Raw genomic sequence first — 23,693 nt, 5'->3', positions numbered from 1 at the left:
CTGAGGCGTCACTGCTGCGCGTGTTTGGCCTCAGCTCAGTGTTGGTTAAACCACTTAATGGCTCCATCTCGATCTAATCCCAAACCAAGACCCGGGATTAACCAGAGACCCAAGCACTCTGGGCTGCCTCCCGCATGTGTGTGTGTCTGTATGTGTGTGCGTGTGGTTTACCTTCATGTGAGTGGGGGAACCAGATAGGGGAAGCCCTCGAATGGGGTCCAGCCCTGTAGGAGGGGGAGGAGGGGGAGGCAGCAGGTCCCGAGGGGTGAGGAGGGTGGGAGGGTGGGGACCCCATACTGCTGGCCAGGAAGGAACCCATGAAGGAAGCACCTGAGAGACACAAAGGCTGGAGGTTAGAGAGGTGATCGCTGATGAAATTTAGGGGGGGGGGGGTCTGCTGAGGTGCCAATGAGCAAGCCACACCACAGAAGAAGCACTGACAAGCTCTTAAGTATGACTGTTAACCTGAGAAGGAGCAGATGTGCAGTCAAACCTCCTCAGCAGTTAAAAACGGAACACGTGTAAATGACGAATGTTTTTCACAGTTTTTCACACTCATCTGAAAAGACATGTCTGCTTTTCGGTCCTCTGACCATGCCTGTGATTTTCATCTGTGCCCAGACGTCTTCGTCACTTATTGCTTGCAAAAACGCCTTTGCCATTCAGAAATAAAATGCTGCGCCCAACATGCTAATCGTCATTTTCAGGATGTGACACATAGCCGTGGTAAAACACGTTTTCCCACCACATTGTGACAAGAGTCCGTGTTTTGATATCACTTAAATACAACATTTCAGAACCAGGTTGAGGTTGGATATTTCTCCTGTCAGGAGGTAAGACGTCAGACACAGCAGCTCCGGCTGGTATTCATATTACTGAATGTGCAGTAAAAAATGAAATTTCCTGACCTGCCCCAGAGAAATTAATCCCTTTAAGCTACAATCACATCGCAGCTGGAAGTGTCCCAATTCTGATCATTTTTTTCTCTCACGTGACACACATACAGTATGTGATTTTTTTTTTCTCTTAAAATAATGATCAGGAAAATGCTTCAAGGTGACAGGCTTTTTTTTTCTCAAGTCTGATTTGAATGGATACAAACTGGGGCCTGAGGCATGCCACTGACATGCAACTTGTATTTGAACAGTAAGAATTTGTCACCGCTGAACATTTTCACCTGAGACTGTTGTCATTATTTTGGCTCCAGTCTTATTAGTATCTAATGGCTCTAATGTACTGGAGGAACAGAGGAAACAGAGGGTTACAAAACTGGAAATGAGCATCTCACTAATTTCACTTCTAAATTCTGTTTTGGTGAGGAATTAGAAAATTACTTTTACATCAAGGATATTTAAGGCCTAATAGGTCATGTACTACATTTACTTTAATTGTCAAGTCCCTCTAGCCGTTATCAGATTGACATTCAAATGAAGTCTGAACAGGGGGGGCTCCAGCAAAAAACAGAAGGGTTGTCCAACAGAAATGTTGCTCCAGGCTCAGCTTTTGTCGCGCTGCAATATGACATCATCCGTCAAGGTGCTGCAGCGGCCAATCAAACACGTGCACACACACATTCCTGGTAGATTACTTTGTAACATGAACACGATATTTTTACTTTTTATCTCACAATGGTTGTGATGAAAGATAAAATGATTGCCACCGTGAGAACCCTCCAGAGCTGTAAACCCGAGTGCAGTGCTGTGGGATCTGAAAAGCCTCCAAACTCATGGATCCATTAGTCTAACTGGACTTACTGTTACTTGAGCACCTGGCATTGTTTAAGCACAGGAGTGTTACTGGTTGCTTAGACCTTTGTGCTGCTTTGTGCTGCACAAACTGAAATTCTACAATTCCAGAAGATACATGTTAATATCTGAACCATCGAAGCCCTGTGTCAGGGCAGTTTGTGATATAGTCACAGAATGTAATCTATAGATTTGTATACATGAGCATGGACGGGTCAAACACAGGACTTTCACACAGGGGTTTGATAGCCATGTGAAAACAACAGTGTTTTAACCCAATCCATAATCTCTTCTGAGACCTAATTTAGTATTTTTGGTGCCTAAATGAAACTGCAACCGTCACCTAAATTGTTTCTCAGCAAGCTTTATTTTGAAAGGCTACCTGGACATTGCACATTTACTATTGCTAACTTGACCACAAAATGAGGGCGACAGTGAACGTGGTGCAGACATGAAAGATTCTCCCCACTGAAATGCAGTAGTTTGAAAGTCACCCTGTCACGAAAAAACGTTGTGTGCACAAAAACCATGTCCTCTCGATTTTGTTCACAAAGTGCTGTGAGACTGTGTTGCAGCCGCGACCCTACGCATAGAAGAGCATTATGGATAACCATAGTTTGTAGAGTCTCACAGAGGGGCCAAATACCAACAACGGATACTGTGGACCTACACATCGAGCAAGTTGATCAGTTGATTTAACTCTTGTTGGGTTGCAGATTTGAAATTAAGACAAAACAAGCAAACATCATACAAGCTGAACAGAAATGTATAGAGGAAAGAGCAACAAGTCTGTATGCAGCCCAGAGAAGCAAATTCACACTTTCTGGTTTGAATGTTACAAAGACCTCAAGATGATGCAGCCAGATTTTCTATGGCTTATTACTGCCAATGACAATTAGACATAACAATGAGCAGAGGGGAAATTCAGCAGGAAATTGTCTTTTCAACAAGTCTCTTCGCTTTTTACTTAAATTGACCAATCATAATGAAGGATGCGGCCTGGAACTAGGAGTGAAAACCAAGTTCAACCTCTAGATGATGTTCAGACTCAGCCTGTCACGGTTTCAGCAAACAGGCTCAGTTCAGTTTGGCTCTGTTTGAACGCATCCCCACATATCAGCATGCTCTCATTTAGCGGAACAACCCGAACAGTTGTAGGGGAAGGAGGAGACAAATCCACGGGGAATCAGGTAATTAGTCACTGGATGGAGAGAGAGAGGGAGGGAGAGAGAGAGAGAGAGGTAGTGGGTTGGGTCGTTAGCCATAAATGCTGCCTCGCATCAGAGACAATTACCACAACCACAACAGTCCGCATTTGAGTCAGACACACATACACACAGACATGAACACACACTATGTACAGTACCCTCACCTCAACCACGACCCGACGCCGCCTAACAACCACAACCACAAGTGCCTTCAACTGTCTGCCGATCTGTCTCTCTCTCTCTCTCTCTCTCTCTCTCTCTCTCTCTCTCTCTCACACACACACACACACACACACACACTAGAAAGAGGGCATGGGATAAATCAAGAGGGAGATGGAGCAGCGGTGTGTATTAAGAGACAAATCAGGAAGAGGTGTGTGTGTGTGTGTGTGTGTGTGTGTGTGTGTGTGTGTGTGTGTGTGTGTGTGTGTGTGTGTGTGTGTGTGTGTGTGTGTGTGTGTGTGTGTACAGCTGGACCCGAAGCATCAACACACACACACACACACTCACTCACACACACACACACACACACACAGATGCTGTAGTCAATTTAAAAGCAGAAATCCCTCCATCTCTCGCTCTTGATATTTTCATTCTCTGCTGTCATAATAAATTTGGAGGAAGGAGGGGGAAAAAAAGACTGGTCCAAAACTTTCCCTTCTGGACATTTATTTTCTCTCTTTCATTCTCTCTCTCAGACAGGATATTTTTACAGTGGTTTTTTTTCTTCGTTTTTTTCTACTCCTCCAAATCCTCTTCTCGTGTACAACTGTAGATCAGTGGCCTTTCAGCCAGTCATAATAAAACACAGCTCATATAAGACTCAGCCTGGTTTCACAAGCCCCCCCTGGCAGTGCAGACTCTCACACACACATGCACGTCGAATAGAGACCGATACACACCCCGCTCGCTGCACCTCGTCTACTACAACAGACAATAGAAAGGAAAGGCAGCTTTCAGCTGAGCAGCCATGCATTTTTGAGATTACGCGAGGCATCTGGAAGTGTCTGCATGGGCCATTAAAGTTAACTTGCATTAAAGAAGACACTTGAAAAATTAGTGACACTGATTTCAAACAGTCGCAATATTGATCAGTAAGTTAAGTGGTGTAAAGACTTGGCATTCCTTGTTGACTGTCGTCGTACTCTGTCATCTCTCACCCTCACAGATCTCCACCCATCCCCCATTTCTCCATCTTTTTCCATTTACTCATTCCTTTCCTTTTCTCTTCTTCCCCCCATCCCCTCTCTTTCCTGTCACCTCCCTCCCTCCCCTCTCTGTCTGTTTTCTGTTGGTGAGTTGGGGAGAAAATCATATTTGCCCGCTCCCTCTGGCCTGCTGATATGGAAAATCGGCTCGGAGGCCAGCCACTAACGTAAACCTTATTTCTGTCCCTGTTTTTTTTTCTCCTCCCCTTCTTCTCTTCCTGCCCTCTGTTTCCGCCTTTGTTTTATCCCGATCCGCACATTCCCTTTCCATCTGTCACCGCTGCATCCTCTCCTAGTTTCCCGTTGCTCTGAGCAGAAATGCCAAATGATGAATGCCAACACACCGAATTACCCATAACTGATGAGTTATATCAGAGGAAGACGGAGCGAGATAAAACAGGAGCATAGCAAACATTACACTAACTCTGCTGATCAGTGGGTTTCACTTTCTGATCAGATATCTGTCTGTGTCAAAAATCTCACTCTAACCCAAGTGACATCACAATTATGTGCAGCTTATTACTATATGTGCATATGTTATTTACCATAAATACAAGCTGCTGGTTGAGAAAACAGCTCTGTACAGTCTCAGTAGTGGTAATTAAAGTAGAAAATGTGTTTGTATGCCTCCCATTTTTCCCAGTTGGCATCATGAGTTGGAAAAGTGTGTCAACACACAGGCAGCGAATCCTCCAATGTTGACAATCCAAGGTGATAAAAATCCGAGTTTCTATTCATACTAATACAGTCAGCTGTACTTACAGTGAGCGAAATCTGCTTTAGTTTATTCATGATTGACTGTAATGTGATTTGCTAAGGGGAAAATCCACTCAAAAACACTTAAACACTGTTTTATAAAAAACAAGCACTGGAAATGTGCCTTGCTTTTCTGGGCAGGTTTTGCTGCTTGGCATATTTTTGGTATTCTCATGGATAACGGGGCCAAACATAAATTTTGGGATTTCGTTATATTTCCAGAGCAGCCACAATGGAGTTTGATAGCAGCAAATCTGGAGATTCAACAATATAAACGTCAGGATTTGGTGTCAGCGCTTCAGAATTTAACAGCCAGAGCTTCAGAGACACCATTTTGCACTGACGTTTAACAGTCATACAGGGGGAAATTTATCTACAAAAGGAAAAAAAATAGTAAATTCACCGCAGAAAGTGGCTTTTTAACTGGGAAAATTGCAACACTTATACTCGTATGAGAGGGTGATTGAAATAACACCTATGATGGTCTCCGATTATTTTAGGATGGAATTTGCATTTAACCCCAGCACATAAAAGTTGCTTTAAAAAGTTGGCTCCAATTGTGTAAAATATACTGCATTTTTCCACAAGTGCACTCATGCTTTCGCACCTTTAAGCAACACTGTGTCAGTTTCAGTTTGGATCAATCCAGCCTGCTCAAAATACTTGGCACACACGTTAAGAACAGTAACATTGTAAATGCTTTCATGCAAAATACAAATGAAAGCCTGTTGAAGGTTATTTTTCTAATTTTTGGATTATAACAGATTTGGTCTTGCATTTATTTAACCAACTGATATATAGTACATGTATTATGATGCACCAGCAAAAATCAGTGAGAAAAACAATAACCCAACATCCTCTTTAGTGTGTCCATCTCAGCAGCTGCTGAAGAGTGCTTGATGAAATCCACAGTGAAACAAACGACTACTAGACAACTGAACAGGCCAGACTGTCCCAAGATTTCACTTGATTCTAAAGAGAGAAACAGCAGAGGAGGAAGAGGAGGAGAAGGAAGAAGAAGCAAACAGGAGAGGGGAAACGGAAGACACCAGAGTGAGGGAGGGGTGACGGTGGTGATATAACATGTCACAAGGAGAAGGAAGCAAGCACAGACACAGTCTCGCACCGTCATGGAGAGATATTCTTCACCGTAGCTCTCTGAATGGGCTGCTGCTGATCAATACGCACACACATTCACACCAGCGCACACACACCTGGAAGGATGACGAGTTAAATCGATCTGCATCCGATTGAAGATCAATATCCTCTCGTGTTCCATTGTCACATTTGCCAATTAACAAAAGCCTCTGTCCACACACTGATATAGTGAACTCTCTCTTCACGCACACACACATATTCTGGTTGCCACTGGTGGTGACTACTGAGAGAGCTCAAGAGCCTGACAATACAATCTCTGTGTGTGTGTGTGTGTGTGTGTGTGTGTGTGTGTGTGTGTGTGTGTGTGTGTGTGTGTGTGTGTGTGCATGTGTGTGTGTGTCAGAGGTTCTGACTCTCGTTAGCTTGGCTGTTACGCTTATTGCCGTACACTTGGCAACCTCTCCTCAGTCCGACCCTTTCATAAGCCTCCAACCACCAAGGGCCCTGGCACTGAGCCTTCAATCTGTGTGTGTGTGTGTGTGTGTGTGTGTGAGAGAGAGAGAGAGAGAGAGAGAGAGAGAGAGAGAGAGAGCACGTCTGCATGTGTGTGTGTGTGTGTGTGTGTGTGTGTGTGTGTATGTGAGGGCAGGAGTCAAGCCAGACCTTTCTGATCTGTTTTGACACCACGGAATTGCACAAGTGACAGGGCTACTCAAACAAGGCGGTTGTGGAAGGCGCTTACACACACACACACACACACGCACACACACACAAAGGTCCGTAAAAGCATTATGGCACTGGGGACACAAACACATTCAATGTGTGAGTAAGCGCCCGAGCAGTGCTTACAAAGAAAACGTTCAGGGGAGAAAAGGAGTTCTTTTGCTCGACTAGATCCAGATAGCATTTTCCTTCTGCTCTATCTTATTATTCATCAATTGACTCATTCATGTTAGAGAGAGCAGGGTGTGCAAGCAAAGCATGGCATGTCGCCTGGGATGAGCGGCTGTACTGAATCACATTACGGCGGGAAGAAGAGAGAGGACAGTGAAAGAGAAATGGAGAGAGAGAGAGAGAAAGAGAGTGGAGGGGAAAAATGAGATGAAAGAGCTACAAATGAGAGATTTCCCTGTGAGGCGCATAAATCAGCAGACTATGAACAGCACAGCTCAAAGCCTGACTCCCAGGCTGCAGACCACAGCCTCGCCATCCACACACACACACACACACACACTCTCTCTCTCTCTCTCTCTCTCTCTCTCTCTCTCTCTCTCTCTCTCTCTCTCTCTCTCTCTCTTCTCTCTCTACTACCATCTCTCTGCATGCACGAGACCACTGTAGTGACATCCCAATCTCACTGCACCTACATGTGTGCCATCAAGCCATCAAGAGCCAGTAAGGATGCTAAAAGGCCCGTCATCTGCTGGCTCCATGACTCCGTGAAAAGTACAGGGAATAACAGAAGGAGGAATTAAAAGAGCAGCAGAGAAAACGTGCAACATTGCACCTTGTGTCAAACCAGCTGGAGAGAAAAAAAAGGCCCTCCGCTGTTGTTTTCCACCGGCGATGGTCCACCAAATGCACCAGTAAACTGTGAGTGAGGAGGAAAATGTTCCTGCTTTTGACCACAGACTTTTTAGACACCACACACCCACCCACCCACGGCAGGAGGAAGGACCATATATGGCCGTGGAAAGCAGGAACACATGAGAGATTCTTAGGAAGCAGGAAGGAGGGGCTGCCGGGGTAAGTTTTTCCATGTTTCACCAAAGAAAACAGGGGAATTTGGGGAACAAGGGTCATACGAGACTGGTTCTGCTGCCTGGGTCAGAATGAGACACAAATGGTACGTGTGGGCACACACACACGCACACATTCGCACACCCCCACACACACACCCACACATACACACTAATTAAAAGCATAAGGCTGCTGATATTTCAGGAAAGCCTGCGGTGAGACTCAATAATGCAATTCCGTCTAACTGTGTGTGTGTGTGTGTGTGTGTGTGTGTGTGTGTGTGTGTGTGTGTTGGCATCCCCCCAGCCTCACCCCCACAGTTGCTTTGCAGCTCTGGTTAACAGTGAGCAAGCCTTTTCTGGGAGTTCTGGTTGTCCGACAAGCCCGTGCCACGCCCCTGTGGTCCATTCAGTGTGCAGCCACAGCAAACACATACACACACACACGCAGACACACACACACACACCATAATGATTTGTGTGTTGCATGTGCCTGCTGCTGGATGAAATACACCAGGAGGTCAAGACACCAGGAAGAGCACAAAGTGAGTCTAACGGAAAACACGTCACCGTGGGCAGAACAGGTACACATGTTTTCTTCATGAATCATATGATCTACTGAAGTTCAACCACAATACAAGTTCACCACTTATCAAAATTTACTGCTTTCTGGTTACATATTACAATCTATGGTGCCTTAGCTCAGAATCCCTATTAAACACATGTTCTTTAGTGTGGCATCATGTGACTCTGTTACTGATTAACTGACTATTACTGATTGTTATGGTTCAAAACCATAACAGTAGATGTTAACAATATGTGAAGACTGCGTGGTGTGATGGTTCAATATTTGAAGAAGAAGAAGAGAGAGCCCAGAGAAGATTTTAGCAGATGAAGCCAGTTTAACTCTGCACCTTGTTTTTTGTTTGTTTCGTGAACATTTCTGGATGAGGCGATTTTCTAAGAAAAAGCTGGGCCAGCCAGAACCTCGACTGAGGATATGATCAATATTTTTATATTAACAATGGCTCACATGCTAACTAGTGTGCGAAAGGCAGCGCTCATCGTGATGAATTACGCTACCTTTAGCCCGATGAGCATTTTATCATCTTCAAGGTCATTCTTTAGGCTTTCTGAGCTGCGCTCAACTGCTTAATTTCAGTCTCACAGCTGTCATTACAGCAGGCAGCTAATAACCCATTGTACGCTACCAACACAGGCAAAGTTGGAGATTAGCTATTGAACATTAGTGGCGCATTTAGCAGCTAAAGACAGATATTTCCCTGAGGAGGTGGTGGAGACCAAAAATAGAGCTAATATTAATATTAGACTGACATTCATCAGGTGACACATACATAACTCTTAATGATAATGTTGTTTCATAACTGCTGGTTGTGTATATAAGTAACAGTTTGCTAACAAGTTCCAGTGCCAGAAAGTGCCAAAAGCTACAGCAAATAAAATGAATTATACATTTGAGCTGCAATAAGACATCGGGAAGGTTTCATAGATTTAGATTAAGCTTTGTTTTCAAGAGTTGCTACTTTTTTGCAAGTTTTGTGGAAAGTAATGTATGATAAATCATGCGATAATTGAAGTAAACTGGCGTGTCTTGACTTAACTTGGATCATGGATTAAACTTACCAAAAACAAAACACTTCATGCTATTTTTTTCCATGAATGTTTGTGATTGCGGCCTCAGATTTGCAGCAGCGGTGCAGCTTCAGCTAAAGTTAGCTCAAACTCCAGTGGAAACAAAGACACCTACGCAGCAGAAGCAAAGCAGCAGGGCGGTTTGCAGCGAAGAGGACAACATCCTTTAACCAGCAGACCCAGATTCAGTCGTCTCCATGTCAGCCAGCATCCACCCTGCTCGAGTGTTCTTGGGCAAGACACTAAATCCCCACCAGCTCTGCCACCGCTGTAACTGACCCTGCAGTCTGATCTACCGACAGCCCAGAAAAGGTGAATTTCCCAACGGGAATCAAATATCACGTTATTATTACAGTATGCTACTTACAAGCCATCTACAGTGCTTCCTTCAATCCCACACCACAGAGTCATATCTCCGTATCACTGGAGCAGGATGTGTGTGTGTGTATCTATGTATAACTGTGTGTGTGTTCAACCACGCCGCACCGTATAACCCTCCATCATCATGAGTTGAGGGGTTGTGGTTCCTAGAGAAGCACTTTACTTAAATTAGACCCTCAACGGCTCGACATGCAGGTGTCAGCGTGAGTATGTGTGTGTGTGCTGCATATGTGTGAGTGTGTGGGCGTCAGACTGCCAGTGTGTGCCAGTGTGTGTGTGAGGGGGAAGAACAAGAGAGAAGAGCAGGATCAGCAGACAGCGAACACGGGAGAGAGGCAACAAGGGAGCGAGCGGAGGAGGGAGGGAGGGAGGGAGGGAGGGAGGAGACAGGATGAGCGAGAGAGAGAGAGACAGAGAGAGAGAGAGAAAGCAGGTGAGAATAACCCAGTCTGACCTTATTTCAGCGTGGCTTTTCCATTCTTTATATTCCCTCATTGCTGTCATATTTACACAGGAATAAAAGATTATTGGAGAGATCCACAGAGAGGAAATAAAGTGGGGGGGGGGATAAATAAAAGAGAGAATGAAGAAAAAGGATGATAGATGGTAAGAAAAAAGATAATAAGGCTGCAACTAACAACAATTTCACTATCAGTCTGACAAGTATTTTCTTGATTATTCAATTAATAATTTACCTATGAAATGTCAAAAAAGGGAATAATTGCTCATCACAAATTCTTAGAGCCCCTTGTGATGTCTTGAAACGCATCGCTTTCTCCAAGTAATACCTTAAAACCAAAGATATTAAATTGACAATGATATTTAAAAAAGCATTTTTGCTTTTTAAAAATTGGCTAAATAGCTGAATGTATTTTTCTTTTTCTGTTTCAGCTCTACCTCACATGAGGAGGGAGACAGAAAAGACACAAAAGATTTCCACCACCACAAATTAAACACAAACTGAAAAAAAGGTCCTGACCTGTTGGAAAGAAATTAGGAGGTTAAAAATGTTAAAACACACTATACAGCGCTCGATCTCTCCACTGTAGACAGTAAAAAAAAGCTGAGAAAAAACATGAGGATGTGCACACAGCTTGGCCACTGAGACAGGTAGACGCTGGCTGGGCAATAATGTAATTTTGTAACGTGATTTATGTTATGATCAGAAAATATCCATATTCATATTATGATAATGAGCCTCTGCTACCAAGAAAAGACTGTTCGCTTGAGAAAGAGCTTCACTTCCTGATGGATGCTACGATTATGTGGACTTATGAGAACATTTTTTACTGAAAGTCAGCATTATACTTGGAGAAAAAATTTGGATTTTTGGACAGAGCAGCAAAAACAGCTCTCTTTCCTGCAATGTATCTGCACGCCATGGTATTTATCCACAGGATTGTACTGTTTGGGACATGTGTCTTGTGATTATTTATCTGTATATTCTTATGATAATGTATTGCATTCAGAAATATGTAATTAAGCTTTGACAACAACATTGGCATCCATGCCACCAAAGCTTATTTGATTTCAGAAAAAGACAAAGCTGAAGCAAATGGAAGAGGCGATAAAACACAGACCACCACTGAGTGTTTCTGATGAAGCAAGACGTACAAACACACATGTACACATCACACATAGGCAGCAGTAAGCACGCACATGCGAAAGCAGAGATAAGTGCACACTCACACACACAAAAGACATCCCTATATTATGCATGCACACATGCTTCCAAACATTACAAAAACACACATCAAAACGACCGGAAAAGACAGTAGGCGGTTATTAAAGAGACAAAAGAGAAAAATGGGGAGAAGGAGAAGAGACACTTTAGCAGCAATCAAAGACGGAGAGGAGAAAAGACGGAGAGAAAAAGAGAGAGAAGTGGAGGTAGAGAGAGAGATGCAGAAAGGGAGAGTTTGCTTCTAATCAGCCAAGATCCAAAATTTAGACAGGCACACAGAGGCACAAGCAGTCCCAGTAGGATTAGGACCTCAGCTCTGTGCGTGTGTGTGTGCGTGTGTGTGTGTGCGTGCACGCACGTCCCACGAGACTGATTAGCCATGAATGACTGATGACGGATCTTTGTTGTTTTTTTTTTGTTTTTTTCCTCTCTCTCGTGCTCTCTTTCCTTGTTTTCTTTCTCACTACTCTCAGCTCGGGCAAGAGCATGGGAGGGGATTCTCACACACACACACACTCACACACACACACACACTCACACACACACACACACACACACACACACACACACACACACACACACACACACATGCATGCATACAAAGCTGCACACAGCTCCATGTATATTCAACGACGGCTCCTGAATATACTTAATGCTTTCATGTGTGTCACTGTGTAACGATCCATGCTGTTCCACACAGCTGCTTTTCCCTTTTTCTTACTCTCTTTCCCCACATCAACACACACATGCACACACACACACACACAGATATGAACCTATCTCCTCTTTAAGAGCACATTAGCTGTCTTTCACACCAAATACTCAGTCTGTTCAACCTGTACGACAGCAGCAGCATGACTCAGAAAACCTTGAAGGGCCTTGGATTCAGGGGGCAGTCCAACCACTCTGCCTTCTTTAACCTCACCTCCAGATGAACCTACGGGGCCCTCCATCCATCTGAGGCCCTGACAGCAAAACAAACTGGACATAGTCCCGCCTGAATGGAGGCCATTACAATATGAATGAGCCAAACAGAGCTGAAATGAATCGAATAGAGGACCAAAACACAACAGCCGAGGAAAGGGCTCTGGCTGAGTCAAACAAGTCAGCTCGAGTGACGATGAGTCAGACATAAATGTGACCCCGAGACAAATAAAAGCCGGTTCGTCTCAGGTGTCGATTGCTGCCGTGATAAGGGTTGCTGTGGCTGCGCCGCATCACTGCTGTACGCTTTTTCACGGGGTGCAGACCTGTGGATCTGGCGAGACTGTGACATCATGTCTGTCCCACCCCTCGCTAAGTGATGTCACCTCTCTGTCACGTCGCGTAAACAGAGGATTGCCTTGACCCCTCTGAAGCAGTGGAAAGCCATAAAATAGCCGGGAATTATAGTGTCTGCAAACACACACACACACACACACACACACACACACACACGCAGCCACAAATGCACACTTTTTTTCACATATCTTGTGACTTTTTCAAGCATTTATATCATGAATAAGAGCCACAGAAGCCACATAGTCACCTAAAAGATCTTATATTCTTAAATGAACACACACAGACGCACACCCAGCTCCCCCTTCTCCTGTACAGAGTAAGAAGCTGTTTTAGCCTTGTGTTTTGCGGGCTGTTTAAAATGTCATTTTTCTCTCATTTCTCTGACTTCAAAGACGCCGCGCTGAGCTCTCACTCCCTCTTGCCAAATCCTCCAATCGTTTCTGATTTAGTGAGTTGGCCATGGGCCGAGTAGCACCGGGACAGGCCCGTTAACAACCGGCCGAATAGCAGGGAGAGGGGGAGGCAAGAAGAGAGGAGGGTATGGGGGAGAGAAACAAATGAGGCTACGTGAAAAAGGAGAGGAAGCAGGCTGAAATTGAGACAGAAATAGGAGGAGTGCTGAGAGAAGCTCATCTGCTAACAACGCGAGGAGGTGATGGGTGTGTGGGGAGTTAGACAGAGATGGAAGCTGGATATGAGAGGTGGGGGGATCGATTGAGAAGAGAGGAGAGTGTAAGGGGGGAGGGGGAGAGTGGGGAGGTACACGGCTGAGAGGAGAAGGAGGAGGAGGAGGAGGAAGGAGGGCTGGAGGACCACTCGAACAAGCCGAGAGGAGAGAGCGCAGAGTGAAGGGGAGGTGAAAGAGGAAAGCAGAAGGAGAGAAGGAAGAGGGAGGGCGAGCATGTGGTTAAAGAGGAGCAAGGAAGACGGGTGGAGGGGAGGCCTGGCCAGCGAGGGACAGAAGAAGAAGAAGAAGAAGAAAAGGGGGAAGAGGAGAGACAGCGAGAAAAGAGCACATGGACACAGGAAGTCTGGCACTCTCCATTCACATGCCAAGTCATCAGATGGTGGCGTGTGTTCACACCCCGGAGATGTCGCAACCAAACGCACCCGCTCCCTTCAAATCACTGCTACCGACAATAAGCAGCTGTTCACATGTTGGACGAGAGTTGGAGATGAGACAAAAGTGTTCTGTCACTGCAGCAAATGTGCTTCAGAACAAATGCACGCTTCACTCAAAACTCCAACATCAAAAAGAGCTCTGGCTAATACATTCCAATTTTTTATCTCTCCGCTGGTGTGACCTTTTAGAACGACTCAAATCTCGGTCACAATTACTCCGAGGTCAAATGATTAGACGCAGTGAAACATTCAGGAATATTTTAAGTGATTTGCCATAGTTTGCTTGAAATATCAAAGCATACACAAGGGTCTAATTTGTAATGGAAATGACTTTAATGACTTTGCTTAATGACTTAATGACTTAATGCCATTAATGCGTCAACAAATTTCAAACAGACTCATTTAACTGGTTTCTTTGGCCTTGCTGAATATTTTATCTTAAGTTAAGATAAGTGCAGTACTGGTGTCAGTGTAAAATCAGGTTTACAGTATTAAGAGCTTGACAAAAAAGTCATTATTGTAAAAAAAAATATGTATGCGTGTGCTTAATGAATGTCTTTCATCCTAATACACCAAGGATCATTGTCCAATAAACACTGATGCAATACTGGGTTAACTTTACCCAGAACAAATGGGTTTTCCTGGCTGTTATTTTTCATGTTGCTGTTACGCTGACTAAAATGTGAACATTTAAACGTTGTTGTTTTAGGCATAAATGCTCAAATTTCACCTTATAACATAAAAAAATGAAAATGAAAGGATGCAAATATCATTAACAATCATATCATATTCTAGTTTGTGTGAGTAACTCAACAATCATATAATGATGATATGATGTATGGTTCTCTACACATGTATGGGGCAAATTAAACCCAAATTTTTGATGTATATGTTTTGTTTTATTTCATTTTTATCTTAAATTGAACAGACTCCCTGCGTCCAGTTGCAGCCCGGCTGGCTGCAGCCCCCGCCAGCTGCCTCCTCCACACAGGGGGTCATCTTGCACGACACACACGGGATGTGCCCCTTGTACCCTGGGTAGCGCTGGTGAGGTGGGGTGGGAGGGGTGGGAGGGTTGGGTCTGTCTGAAGCTCATCCACTGCTGACTCATCTCACACACACACACACACACACACAGGCAAACGGCTCGTCTCTCTCGCTTTCACTCTCTCGCACTCTTGAGAGGCAGCGGAGACGGCAGGCTGAGGAGCTGGGGATGGCGGCCAGTGGGTGCCGTCAGGCGGTGGTAATCTGACTGGATTACCAACCAGGTGGAAACATTCAGCCTCTCTACTCCCTCTACTCCTCCTTCTCCTCCTCCCTCCCCTCCCCTGCGCCATCCATCTATCCTTCACATGCTCATATTCTCTTTGCGCTCTGTTCTTTCTTTCTTTCATATATAGGGCTTTCCTTTTACCCTACACATACACACACACACAAATGCATATCTGTAGTAACTACAGCCCTCTGTGTCTCTAATCATACAAGCGCATACACACAGAAACTTCTAAACTCATGTGCACACACACACACACACACACATACACACACACACCATGATTTCTCTTCATGTCATACAAGTACTTTGTGTGTGAAGGTGTGTGCAGGTAGGAGGGTGAAGGGGCGTGTCTCGTCTGTGCTGCCGTGACGATCAAAGCCAGAGCAAAGAAACTTCCAAGAGAGGGGAGACATTACTGACAGCATCGTGATAAATGGACAGAGCGCATACACACACACACACACACACATACTACACACACATTTGAAGCAAAGAAACATGGAATCTAACTGCAGGATCTTGTGCTTCACTAACAAGAATGAACGAGAGAAGAGAGGAGAGGGGGTGATGGAGAGAGGAAAAAAAGAAGAGAAAGGTCAGGAGAGAAGGCCAAAGAGAGGAGAGACTGAGAGACAAGAAAGAGAGACGAGGAAGAGAGGTTATCAAGTCTAACCAAAACATTCTGATTATGGTTTTACTTTTTCAAAGCACAAAACACAAGCAGCTCAAGAGAGAAACCCTTTTATGGACTGTGTGTGCGTCACACACACACACACACACACACACACACACACACACACACACACACACACACACACACACACACACACACACACACACACACACACACACACACACACACACACACACACACACACACACACACACACACACACACACACTCTTACACATACAGAGCCATGTAAACAAAAACCGTCTGCTGTCTGGGAAGTAACACACCTGTTCAATGACAAGTTCTGCCACGCCCTCCATAATACTGCACACCTGTGCTACTGCAGGCTAAACCTAACCTTAATCACACACACACACGCACGTACACACACACACTTGCACAACTACTGCCCAGGGGGCTAACATCACAGGAAAAAAAAGGAAGAAAGAGAGGGAGAGAGACTGTAATAAAAGCAAAGCAGTGAAACAGGGAGGGGAAAGAGAGCAAGACAGACAGACAGACAGACAGACAGACACAGACAGAGAGGGAGAGAGACAAAGGCTTTCCCACTGCTCCTATCAGTAATCTAAACGCCTGTGTAATATCATTGTGGGGTTTTATCAAATGGGGGCTGTGTCTTATGGCGTTGGTATGCGGCTGTCATTCCATCACCTTGTCAAGCGCGACCATATTCAACCAGACACCATGCTGATCTAAATAAGAGGCTTCTGCAAATTGATGGATTGCAGGTTTTCCGGGATATGAAAAAACAGGGGGAATGAGAGGGGCTTTTCTTTTTTTTTTGCTTTGAATTTCTGTAAGTGATACACCCGGTTTGCGCTTGTGAGAAGGTAAAAGTTTGTGTGTGTGAGTGTGTGTGTGTGTGTGTGTGTCTTTCAAAGATCTGAAACAAACCCCCCATCGTAACCCCCCTCCTGCCCTGGTATGGCCAACCCCACATCATATCTACCCCCTGTGCCGAGGCCTAGGGCCAGGCATACAGCTTTCTGAATCTCTAAGGGGGGCAAGCACAAAGGTAACCCCCATCCTAACCTCCCAGCAAACACACACACACACACACACACACACACACACACACACACACACACACACACACCCCAACCCCCATCCCAAAACAACAATCCTCTATGCCCATCATGTCAGTCAAAACCCCATCAGGGACATGCATGGAGAGTCTGGGTATCTGGAATCTCAATACAGTGTCATGCACCTTGAGACCCAGTGAGAGGCCCTCTTGAATATATTTCAATAGCATTATCACCCTGCATTACTACGCTTTTTTTCCCCTTTCAACATTACAGAAGCATTTTTAAATTGGGCCATAATACACGTCAGCGAGTAGCAATATCAGTCAAGGTGGAGGCTAATCTGTTTAAATCCTTATGCAAGCTAGATGTGTGTTTGTTAAAGCAAGTTGTGGGTTTAAAACTGACATGGACATATTTTTGTTAAAAAAAAAAATCTTTCCAGTGAGATTTTAAGAAGACATGCAGCTAAATGCCTTGAAAAATATGTCAAATATTTTATAAATATAGAATAAATTATTCTGTATGAATAGTTGTATAATACATTTAATATAGTATAACGAAGAACTATAATTATATCAGTGATTTCATATATATCATACAACAATACATACTTGAATTTCAGAATAATACATAGCATAATACATTTTCTACACATTAAATTTACAATAACACTTTTATTAGACATGAGGGTAATAAATATGTCAAATTTCAGAATGGATTTCAGAAATCCTTGAATTATAAAAAATAATAAATATAAATCTTGAGCTGTTACATGTACTGCATATATGTAAATAGATTATGGAAAATAAAAGCGTATATATTCTGCTTTACAACTCCACGTGTGCTCTTTACTGTCAAAAACAAGCTAATAAAAATCTTATTGTTTTTATAATCAGGCTGCCTCCATGTGTTGCAGCCAAGACCAGAACCAGGACCTCAACCTCACCAGAAGTCAAACTGATTCACTTTATATTTCTGCATATGGATTATTGTGTTCGCCGGAAATGTGGAAAATTGCGCATTTTGCTCCAGATTTTACGAGTGAAAACGTCGCACTGGACGTCTGCGTCGGTTTTGCTGTTGTGTAAAATGAATATGCAAATTGAGCGGAGACAGAGGATGTGTGGATCCTACACACTGCACACGATATCATTCATAGGCCCGAGTCTCAGCGTCTATTTAAAGAGCCCGCTGCATTCGCAAATGATAATTAATGAGATTTCTCATCGGGAGCGTTTACATTCATCCAGTTAGTTCAGTGTATAGACACTGTATGATTCTCTCTCTCTCTCTCTCTCTCTCTCTCTCTCTCTCTCTCTCTCTCTCTCTCTCTCTCTCTCTCCACACACACACGCATACACGCTCACACCTTCCCTCCCCCTCCTATTGAGACAGGATACCAAAGCTACTTGTTAAATCTAATGCATGCACTGTCAACCCATTCGCACCCCGTCACGTCCCCGCTCAATATAGAAACCGGATTTTCTGGTATTACCCGCACCTCTATTAGCCAGAGCCCTACTCCATTCCCCACAACCTCGATCCCCAGTTTGTGACCAGTACAAACCAGCATGTGGCCCGAACCCACCAGCACCAAACCACCATGCACCTTGGAACCGCACCACCACACAGCAACAGCAGAAACGAGGGACGAGCTCAGATAATAGCTTTTAATTTATTGTTTAATGGGAAATCTAAGCAGTGGAATTACCCAATTCTAATTAATTACATCAAATGACAACGATTAGTACTTTACTAATTGATGAAACCATATAAATCTACGACAAGATTATGCTACTGGAAACGCCTAATAATCCTGTGTGATAAAAGCGAATAATCCGAGAATATGTGTAAAATCAGGAGAGGTTTAAAACAAAAAATGGAGGTACACCGTAAATTCAAAGTTAATCTAATTTGCCAAAGAAGAAAAGTTTCTTGGAGGGCGAAATTTCCCACAATGTTCCATATTTTACTTTTACGCCAGGCTGACACACTAATCTGATAAATGTTATTTATTTCCATGTATTACACACAGAAATCAGCTCTGTCATAAACAGCTCATTAAAGCGAATAAAACATAAAACTCCTTAACATGTCATGGGCATTTTTGCTTTTTTCTAAATACCCAAAACAGCCAGTTCCATCCACAGTAAAATCTAGCTCGTCCCAAGGAGCTTCCCAAGTTTGTAATATGGGGAACATATGCTCCAGACAAAAGAGAGGCGCTGACTGTGTTTTTAAAGCCACCCTTGTCATTTATACACATAAAAAGAGCTGCGTTCAAAACTGACCTGAGTGCGGACCCATGGAGAGGTGGGACGAGTAGTATTTCCCCGGCTGGAAGTGAGCGGGGTGCTGCACGGAGCCGTGGCCGCCTGGCGCCATCCGAGACGCGGCGCTGTGAACCAACGCGCTCCGCTCCGTCAGGAGGTGGTGCGGAGGAGCGAAATCTCGGCTTTCCATCCCGGTGAGACCCGATAAATCCCAAATCCAAAGTAAAATCCGGAGGCACCGAAGGTCTCAGGCACCCAGATGCAAATAATCCCTTTTATGAACTTCGGGCTCCCCTCGCATTGAGCGGAGTTTTGGCTTTGCAGGGTAGAAACTGAGTCCCCGTCATGTCCTACAAAAGAGAGAGCAGGAGACACGTCAAAGCGCTGACAATAATGAGCCAACCAGGGATGCAGTGCTGAAGAAAAGGCTGAACTGAGAGACAGTCGCTGTTCATGTTTAGACAAACAACTGGTATTTACAAAAGCAATTCAAATTTGACCAAAAAAAAATGTTTTTGGGGAAAAAAACATTTCCATTTTACTCTCACTGCTTCGTCTCGATGTTCCATTTCAGGACGATTTATGCCAGCCCGGGAAGGTGAGTAAAGTCTGTCCTGCAGATAAAAAAGGTGGCTGGACGGAGTTTAGGTGGATTTACCCTGCACTACATCGTTGCCTCCTACTCCTCCTCCTCCTCCTCCTTATCCTGTGACCAAACACGATGCAAATAACGCACACGGGAGCTTTCTTTATCAGCGAAAAGAATGGAAAGGAAAGGGGGAGATTTGGCTGAGGTACAAACAAATGGTGCATATACAGTACAAGAGTTCACAGCGGTAAAGAGCCTTTCTCGATGAAGGACGAGCTGTGAAGTCTTCAGACTGAACAAGGACTGGTCGTAAACAAACCGGACCTCCAGGGGCTCAAATATGAAGAAAGCCATTTGCACAACACTTCTGAGCAAGAATGCACAAAAGCAGTTTTTAGCCCAAATTATGGCGACTCAAATCTGGTCCCCGACCTTAGATTCCCCACAGTGGCCCAAAAGAAAGAAACACACGTTTCTGCTTTGATTATTGTTTATGTAAATTAAGTTTGATTTCTTCCCTCATCCAGCTGTCGGAAAATCTGATCCACTGTGCTTACATTTAACGCGTGGTTGTGCCACTTTAGAGGATATTCTTTATTTCATGTTTTTTAAGGCAGTGAAATATGGGATTGATATAAGATCCAGCCACACTCACACACGCGCACGCATAAACACACACACACAAATACAGATTTCTGTCTTGGATCAATAGCGTTTGAGCTTTTATGAATTAAATCTGACTTTCGTCTTGCTTTTGTGTATTTATCTGACTTGTTTCACCTTCAGTGTTTAGATTTTTTTAGTTAGCACCATTGTAACCTTTGCTCTTATTTGGGGGGTTGCTTAATAATGGAAACGGCGATGAAACAGCTATTTCTATCAACTCCTACGGAGTCAGCATCAGTGGCCCTCGCCTCCTGGCAATGGCAATGCATCTCTGCTACATATACAGTATATGTAGGCTACACTGTAATCACAAACACAAATCAAATCACCTTTATGCTCCAGTGCGAAAGAGCGGGGCAATAAACAGGGAAATAGACTAGGAAATCATCGACTTTATATGTATGCCTTATAGTCCAGGTCATTTACTTAAATAGGACTCCATGTGACGCTCAGATAGGGAGAGCTGGGTGCCTGCGCTCGCCAAACACACCTCAGCAGTCCGTCTATGAGGCCTTTCAATGCATGGCACGTCCATCTAGCGCTCTGTAGATGCTGATAGCACCTCCCAGGAATCAACGATAAAGGAACAAAGAAAATATCAAATGCTCTGGTGGACCAGGGGCTTATGAAGTGCATGGGAATATAAGATGCATGAGCTCCGATATTCAAGTCTCCTTTACGCACACACACACACACACACACACACACACACACACACACACACACACACACACACACACACACACACACACACACAAAGCCTGCTTCAAGGACTCCCAACTTTCAGGAATTGTGTTTTGAGGGAGGGGGGTCTCCAAAGTTCAGCAGCTCTGACAGAGCCTGAAAATGCGTTTGTGTGCGTCCAAACACTCCCAAGCATAAAATATCCCAGATCCGGATGAATATCCAATGTATGCAAATATCCAAATGCTTCCCAGAAGAATGTTTGCCCTAAAGTGCGGGTATATTTAAATAATTTAATTCCCCTTATGTTTGGAGAACCACGTTATCATTTTCGACTGCATCTAGTCGACAGCAAGAGGGAAAAAAATGAGGGTTAAAAAAGGAGAGAAATGCAGGCTACTGCAAGCGCACTGGGAAGGCAAAATGGACTCTCTCCTGTCCCCTAGGCTGTGAGAAACAATGGCCCTTCTCTACGGGACATCAATCATGAACCACTCTCGTCTGACGTTTGTCTATACATTTTTAAATTTTCAGGCCGTATACACACGTCCTCCGTGTTTACATTCCACGTCAACAGCGAGCCACTCAGGCTACATTTAACAACCTGAATCTAAATCCCATGTTATCGCACGCCACGCAAACAGAACGACGTGAGCAGATCGCGCGTAACAGTTTGGGGAAAATGATCATTTGGATCCGCTGTTGTGTGTATGTGAGTGTGCGCGAGTGCGTATCTACGTGCAAGGCGGTCAGACTTCCTTCCACTTCACTTGGACTCCCCCAAAACCCCATACACATCTCTCTAACACACACACACACACACACACACACACACACACACACACACACACACACACACACACACACACACACACGCACCATCACTGCCCTGCAAAGGGTCAAACTACCGTCACATGCAAAGTAACCAATACTGGTCAAAACGACAATACACGAACTTCACACAAAAGTCAGCAAATCCGCCAAGAATTGTGTATTCAAGATCTAGTGCAATTGAGGTTTCAAACAAACAAACATTTGTTTGTTTGCGCGATTTGAACAAAAATCTAATAAATCATAAATGTCCGGACCTTTGGGCAAAAGATAAAAGGAATTAAAAAGGCATCCACTTTTGAAGTGGCTCGGGTTCAGAGGCCAGCTCATTGCCTTTGACAATTTAGTAATAAAGTCACAATACATAACCGGGACAGTAAACCCGGATATTCAGGGGCCGGCTAAACAAGAGAGACAAGCCCGGCCGAGCCGAGGACAGCCCGGCGTCTGCACAGCCTTCATGCCGAGGGGGGATGCAGGGAGCACTGCAGTTTGGAATCAACTGCCCGTGTCTCCCACCCTCTCCAACACACTCACACCGACACTCGCACAACGGGAAACTAAGACGGAATAATCTACAATTTATCATGTATAAAACTACAGGAGTCGGGAGGCGCGCTGAAAAGCGAGCGCTTCCCAATAGTCCTCTGAATGAATCCGAAACACACAAGTCATTTGGCTGTGGAGAGAGGTCAGATCAAAAAGTGACACACGTATCGCCCACAGCTCGGCCGTCCAGGCTGGACAGGAGAGACAACAGAGAGGACGAGATAGCCGAAATAAGTCCCTCCAAAAATACGCTCAAATCATGAGGTACGTTGCTTTAATGGTTATATTATTATTCCTGAATGAGGGATGTCTTCAGATTATTATTCTGTAAGGTGGAGCAGAGTCATATCAGCTTGCATTTTAGGTACTTCTCGAAAGGTGTGACAGTGAAAAATCGCAGAGTATTTAGGAAAAATAGACGCATCCCCATTTAAATAAAACGGTAAATTTATATCACCCTCTCCTGCATGCAGCACTTGAACCAAAATGGACATCCAGTACAATCACTTAAGATTATAAAACACACCTATAAATTCATTTTCTACTTACTGGTAAGTTATATCCATTGCAAGGCGAGCGGGGTATAATGAAAGAAAAAGTAGAAAAATATTCAAAGTGAAAATCCCCGAGTCGCAGAGGTGAAACATGTGGGATTGATTACATCCTATGCTGCTGCAGACTGTGCTGTGCAGTCAGTTGAGGTATGGGAGAGACGCATCGTAGAAGTTCAGGCTTGTAGTGAATCGAGGCTCGTTCATGCAGCCGGAGACTCAGACACGCCGGGAGGAGGAGGAGGTGGACGGAGGGGTGTGTGTGTGTGCGTGCGTGCGCGGGGAGGGGTGAACGCGCAGGCCTATTGGTTTGAGAACGACAATGTGAAAGCGTGCCCGTGAGGCGCACCCCCACCCCCGCCCCACCCTTTCCTCCACACACACACACAAACACACACACACACACACACCTCACCCCACCTCCTCCCCTCCACACACACACACACACACACACACACACACACACACACACACACACACACACACACACACACACACACACACCGGACGGTAAACACACGCTGCTATTGGCTGTCGCTCCGAGCCAATGAGGAAGCCGCCGGAGCCGCGGAGCGAAACGGCGGGCGTTTGATTTGCAGCCCTCGGCGCACTGCGTGCACAGGCGAATGCGAGGAGACAGGCGGCACAGCTCGGCGGTGTTCAGTGTGCGGAGA

The 23,693-nt window shown here is 44.6% G+C and overlaps 1 protein-coding gene across 1 annotated transcript in view; it reads right to left on the bottom strand.

Moving 5' to 3' along the window:
* The window catches only part of bahcc1b (BAH domain and coiled-coil containing 1b), a 56,017-nt gene extending 32,809 nt beyond the window's left edge, over window positions 1-23,208 (bottom strand). The window contains exons 1-3 of the mRNA XM_070990230.1: window positions 23,018-23,208; window positions 19,168-19,499; window positions 172-330 (exon numbers count right to left, since the gene is read on the bottom strand). Of these exons, the coding sequence (XP_070846331.1) occupies window positions 172-330; window positions 19,168-19,339 (331 nt within the window). The 5' untranslated portion in view covers window positions 19,340-19,499; window positions 23,018-23,208. The remainder of the gene's footprint in view (window positions 1-171; window positions 331-19,167; window positions 19,500-23,017) is intronic.
* Window positions 23,209-23,693: the final 485 nt, after the last annotated feature.

Source organism: Chaetodon trifascialis, chromosome 21, assembly GCF_039877785.1.
Source record: "Chaetodon trifascialis isolate fChaTrf1 chromosome 21, fChaTrf1.hap1, whole genome shotgun sequence".
Lineage (NCBI taxonomy): Eukaryota > Metazoa > Chordata > Actinopteri > Chaetodontiformes > Chaetodontidae > Chaetodon > Chaetodon trifascialis.
The sequence above is the reverse complement of the archived record's forward strand: the minus strand, read 5'-3'. Positions and strand labels throughout refer to the sequence as shown.